Source organism: Morone saxatilis, unplaced genomic scaffold, assembly GCF_004916995.1.
Source record: "Morone saxatilis isolate NCDOM2014 unplaced genomic scaffold, NCSU_SB_2.0 Contig23, whole genome shotgun sequence".
Lineage (NCBI taxonomy): Eukaryota > Metazoa > Chordata > Actinopteri > Moronidae > Morone > Morone saxatilis.
Genome location: NW_023339796.1, coordinates 9497620 through 9503968, shown reverse-complemented (window position 1 = coordinate 9503968; position 6349 = coordinate 9497620). Strand labels below are relative to the sequence as shown.

General features: G+C 38.5%; 1 protein-coding gene across 1 annotated transcript in view; it reads left to right on the top strand.

The window, feature by feature from the left end:
• Window positions 1–5970, top strand: part of tmie (transmembrane inner ear) — an 11772-nt gene extending 5802 nt beyond the window's left edge. Inside the window, exon 4 of the mRNA XM_035670399.1 lies at window positions 5672–5970. Within this exon, the coding sequence (XP_035526292.1) occupies window positions 5672–5970 (299 nt within the window). The remainder of the gene's footprint in view (window positions 1–5671) is intronic.
• Window positions 5971–6349: the final 379 nt, after the last annotated feature.

Below are 6349 nucleotides of genomic sequence, written 5' to 3'. Positions count from 1 at the left end.
ACCATCCCTACAGTGAAGCATGGCGGTGGCAGCATCATGCTGTGGGAAAGTCTTTCAGCGGCAGGTACTAGGAGACTAGTCAGGATCGAGGGAGAGATGAATGCAGCAATGTAAAGAGACATCCTTGATGAAAACCTGCTCAGGACCTCAGACTGGGCCGAAGGTTCACCTTCCAACAAGACAATGACCCTAAGCACACAGCTAAAATAACAAAGGAGTGGCTTCGGAACAACTCTGTGACCATTCTTGACTGGCCCAGCCAGAGCCCTGACCTAAACCCAATTGAACATCTCTGGAGATATCTGAAAATGGCTGTGCACTGATGCTCCCCATCCAACCTGATGGAGCTTGCAAGGTCCTGCAAAGAAGAATGGGAGAAACTGCCCACAAATAGGTGTGCCAAGCTTGTAGCATCATACTCAAGACTTGAGGCTGTAATTACTGCCAAAGGTGCTTCAACAAAGTATTTTAGTATGTGTTTTTTTGTCTTTTTATTTTTAATAAATTTGTTAACAAACTTTTTCACGTTGTCATTATGGGGTATTGTGTGTAGAATTTTGAGGGAAAAAATGAATGTAATCAATTTTGGAATAAGGCTGTAACATAACAAAATGTGGAAAAAGTGAAGCGCTGTGAATAATTTCCAGATGCACTGTAAATAGACTGCAGGGTACATTATGCCCCCTTAGACCAGTCTGTGATTGCTTTACTCAAAAGCACACCCCAGAGATCTGAAAAGCTGGGTAAATAACTTTGAGTCCAAAGCATCTTGTAGTCCCACTTTATCATTAAGGCTATGAGGACAGCTGTATTATTACATAACATCTTTTCTAGGACAGGTTTAATTTCCTAAATGTTTACTCTCTTCTTCTTTAATCTCACAAAGTGTGCTGCGTTTGTTTCAATTCTTCTGCTCTTTTTTTCTGCACTGTTATACTAAACTTCCTCATGTCTTCTATTCTCTTTTCTTCTCTTCCTACCTGATTTTCTTCCAGCTACTCCAGATGCTTCTGCAGTGCAGACAGTCTCTGAGCAGGTCCAAAGTCAAAGTGTTAACAACAGCCAGCTCTCAGTAGTTCGGGTCAGTGAGGAGCATGCCAGCTCCCTCACTTTGTCAGAGACTGGATGACTTTTCTCCTTTCAGACCTTTCCTATCCTTTCCTATTGGACAAGTGACTAGTGTATACATCTGTAGTCACTATAAAAGTCCTCTTCATGCATCTAAAATGCATATATCCTGCAGCCAGTCTTAGATGCTATTGCTACTAATGGAATTCAATAGACTTCATGCAAATGCTTACCACCACATCCTTTTTTAAATTTATACCCAGAAAATACAATGTTAGTAAAATTTGAATTTTGCAAAGCTTGCTTGGTAGTAGAGTTGTAGTGATGCAGTGAGCTGCAACTGTGTGCACTAGAAACAAAACTTTTACTGTGGCTACAAAATACAGATGGTTCTGCTTTTGTGAATATGATTTCTTTAGGGCAGCTGGACCTTTGTAGTTTATATTTTTGTATTTTTGTGAGGCTCTGTCCTTTCTTAAGGCCTAGATGTTTTTAATATATATGCACATATTTTGCTTCATGCGTATTTGCATGAAAATGTCAAGAGCATATATGACTTTGATAACTTAAATTATGAGAAAGAAAATTGCTGTTACTGTAAGCTGTGAAAATAGTAATGCATGCAGCATGCTTGTTTGTCCTCTGTGTTCGTCTCTTTCCCTACCTGTCTGTTTGCTTTCCCAATAAAGCAAATCATTCACACTTTCTCCTGCTAGTGTAAAATAAATATGATCACTGGTGTCAACGGCACTGTTCTCATCTGTAATTAAATGTTATTGTTTTTACTCACTCCTTCTTTCTCTTGGGATTTTGACGTGTTGCCTGTATCTAAGCCATTTCAGCTGCTTAGCCGTGGCTTTTTCAGGTTAAGAAATGTGACAAATAGGCACTGACATCTGTCTTGTCCTGTTCCTCTTGATGTTATATTATGCAGTCATGTGCACAAACGCATTCATTGGTTATTGTGTAATTAATTATGGGAGAAAAAGCATTGAGCTGTCAATAAGTTTTTCTTGCATGATAATTGTGTCAAATAAGATCACATGGTAAACCTACTGTGGCGAAAGCATCCATAATCTCTAGTGTCATCATAGAGACTTGATCTAATGTGCACTGGAGTAAATGCTCTTCCATGACTATGTAACTAATCAACAGTATGGCTGGGAGAGGGGCTGAAGGGGACTGCAGCCATTATAAAGAGTGAGGTTAGCTGCTCTCAAAACAAACCATACTATAATGTTTGCTTCTGGATTAACTAAGCAGGATGGCAACATAAATGTACAAGCAAATATGCAAATTGATGCTTTTCTCCAGTGATCATGTCATGCTTAGGGTACACTGAAATGAAATATGCAATTATATTCGACAAACCAAATGACCAGATACAGAGAATATAAATTGAAATCTTAATCAAAACGTTTGTAAGATCTTTTTTTAAAATGAAGTCTTGATTATGCAAAGCAACAGTACACTTATAAAAGGTTCTTCCAGAGCACTCAGTGAAAACAACACGGAATATAAGTTAGCAGTTAATTACATTTTAAAAACGGGGATCAAGAGATGGCCACTCTTATCTTTTGGATGTGTGCATGAATACATTTTTCACACAACAGAATTTTAGCAAATCTGTTTATGTGTTTGCAGAAAACTCTAGGGATTAAAAAAAGTATTTGTTGTGTAAAAGTAAAAACATAAGGAACAGGTTAGATATTGTGACAATGAAATGGAGCTTATAATGGAAACTGATCTAACTTGAAATACACGTTTTTGCACCATTAGATGTTTGAAGAATTTCTCTGCACCTCCATTTACACATACTTAACAAGTTCTTAAAAGCATCTAAGAAAAGGAAAGCAGTGAGCCTTTCCAGAATCCAGTTTCACAGCCAATATCGCACAAATACGCTGAGAGAAAGAAAATTAGAGAAAAAAGACTTAGTCTCCATCTATGATCTCCCTCACACAAACATTGAATCAAATGCGACTGAAAAAACAGAGTTGATCCCTCCTATTTGCCATCCTTGAATGAAGAAATTCTCAGCGTCATCAAACAGTTGCAGCTGTTGTTGTAACAGCTCAGACACATTTCTCACACATCTGTCCCCTATAGCTCCGAAAGGGCAGTGAGGAAAAGGCCATTGAGGTTCACAGCACACCGACCGATGAGTGACGAACTTGCGAAAAGGAATTTGGTCTGGTTACAAGTCCTGCTCTGTTCCTCAGGAGGCATTATGTGTGATATCAGTAAAACAGCCTGTTGCTAACAGATACATCACTTCATAGCTTTTCTTTACAATTTTGACAATTATACTGCCCCAGTCAGACTAACCTTCTTTTAAAAATTCCACAATGCCAAAATGCACTGTGCCTGCAAGTTTTCTAAAAAATTCTACCAGCTGTATCTGCGCTTAACTTTTGACATTTAGTGGATGTGTGAGGGTCAAGGCCTTTTGTAGAAGGCAATGTTAACCTTTAATTATTCCACTATCATACACAGCATGTACACAACAGGAAACATCGGCAAAAAAAGGCACCAGGACTCCAGGTTTTTCCAAGATTAGAACAATGTCTGAGTCTGAGACACATCTAGGTTTCAAATTCTGACATTTAATTACAGCTCTTCATTTAGCCATCACCAACCCAGGCTTTAAAGCCTTGCACTGGTGCATCGTCTCTCCAGGTTTTGTCAAAATCAGTCCATTATATAAAGAAATAGGAAGAAAAAGAGGCAACAGAAAAGAGCTTATGAGTGAGGGAGAAATGCGCAGGGATAAGAGCGGAAGACGGTCTCAGAATTCAATCAAAACACAAAGAAATCTATTCACAAACTTCTGATGGTTGGTTGATTATTCTAAGTCTGCTGGATTCACCAAACACAGTAAAACACGGGACTAAAATCATTTCAGGTTTACTCTGACCCCCTCCGGCAGCTTTTGACATTTGGTGTGTGTTTGTCATTTGGTTTCTTGGCCTTCATTTGTGTATCCAGTGTCTCTGCAGCATTTGTAGAGCACCGGGAAAATGTTTGCTTTGCTACTGAGAAAACATTCCAAAAAAAACTCTGTTTGGCCCCGATTGGCGTCTTTCCTTTGAGCAATTTTCACAGCTTTTAAACAATAGCTACTGAAGTGTATAATCAGACCAACATTTCTTGCTGATCTATAGGTGTAGTTTGTGAACCCTCCCCTGAGGCTGTTTTTTGGGGGGTCTGTTGGACCCTGTTTGCTTAGTGTCAGCTTTATTTTGGCGGTGCATCTTTCATGTTTAAAAGCTGTCTTTCAAATCCAGTGCATGAAAGGAAATTCTGTTCCAAGAAATGAATTTAAAATACCCTTAGAGGTTTTCTTTTTCTGCAAACTACGGGTAGCATTTGATCTTCTTCTCAAAGAATTGCTTTAGTTTTCATGAAAAAAAAACAAAGAAATCAAATCGATTCATTTCAGTTTTAATCTATTTAAAACTGAAATGAGGCACACCTAGACGTATAAAATGTAATGGCTGCAGGGTCTACTTTGCATCTAAAGGTTAACAGCTTGTTTCTCGTTCAAAATCTCCATATGCAGGCAACCTGTTCTAAGATAATCTTTTCATGTATAATTTTAGGTATTATCAGACAGGTTTGGGGATATTTGCAACAGAAAAACATTTAGTCTCAGTCATGCAGTGAAATTCTCCGTGAAACTATAGTTTTGATATTTTGGGAAATACTGCTTTCTATCTGAGAGTTAGATGATAAGATCAATACCACCCTCATATCTGTCTGTTAAACATAGCTACAGCCAGCAGCCAGTTAAGCACGAAGACTGGAAATGGGGTAAACAGCTGAGTTGGCTTGGCTCTGTCCAAGTGTAACAAAATCCACCTAAAAGTAGTGTGAGTGTAGTGTAGTGTAGTGTAAGGTGTGAAGTCTGAGAAGCTCACTAAAAAAAAGCTTAAAAACTGGTTTTACAGTGGGTTTGTCATTACTATTGTCCGCCATAATCCCCCTGAAACCGCAACTTGTTGTATGAATTAAACCAACGAGTAAAAGAATACAAGAACAAAAACATAAGTGAGCTTAAGAGGTGCTGATAGCTAGATTTATTTAGCTGATAGCTAACTGGCCACTAGCGGTAGTGCCATTTTTCTACTATAAGAGTGGAACTCTCAGCAAGAAGACTAGTAAACATATATTTGAAGTCCAGAAGAGATATTGTATTGTATTTATTCATTTCATTGTATTTGCTGCTTACCTTTCCCCAACTTCAATCTGACAACTTTAAGGAGAGATTCACCCTCACCACCTCTGTGAGCGCTGTACATCCTCAGGATGTCACCTCCTGAATAATAATAAGAAAAACATTGTCTCTGTCAGCGCACACAAAGCTGACTGTAAACTTTTGTTATTCATTTCTCACCCAGAAAGCACTTCAAACAATGTCATTAAAAGAATAAATAGACCATGCTTATTAGAACAGATAAGAACAGATGTGCCTTCATTATATGCAACCTACTTAGCATTCTGTTGGATTCAAATCTGCCTTCCAATTAGTGTTACAGGCTGGACCCTGATGATACCTGATGCTGCCATAAAGCTGTTAACCTTTCTTCTTGTTTTCCTGCAGCTGCAAAAGCAGAAGAAACTAAGGAGGTGACAACAGTCTCTGGGAAAGTGGATGGCGATAAAGGAGAAAAGAAGACCAAGGAGGGCAAGAAAGAGGGCAAGGGTGCCAAAGAAGGGAAAGGAGATGAAAAGGATGCACCAACAAAGAAGAAGGGTGAAAAGGGTGAAAAGGAAGCATCCAAGAAAGAAGGTGGTGAAGGGAAAGGGAAGAAATCTGGAGAGAAGGGAGACAGAGGGGAAAAGGGAGAAAAAGGAGGCAAAGGAGGGGCTAAAGGGGGAGCTAAGAAAGCTCAAAAGTGAACCCTGACTTCTATGGACAAACACTGCAAAAGATCATTTCATATTTTCACTGCAAGCATTTCATGCACTTTTTTCTAAAACTGAATTTGTATCATATTATATTTAAAATAAACAAATCTTATAAGAAAATGCACAATTTGTCTCTTTCAGAATCATGAAAGTTGCAACAATATCAGAGTACAGAAAAATTAAACATTTATTGTCTTATTCACAATTCACTGATGAACATTAGAGACCAGAAAACATCATCCTATTTAATTCCAAGTTTACATTGATATCTACAACGTGCCTATCAGTAATGAGAAGCTGAGACGTGTTGGCAAACACTGCCCACATACTGTATCTAAAGCATGAAGACCAATGTTGAATCCACTGAGTA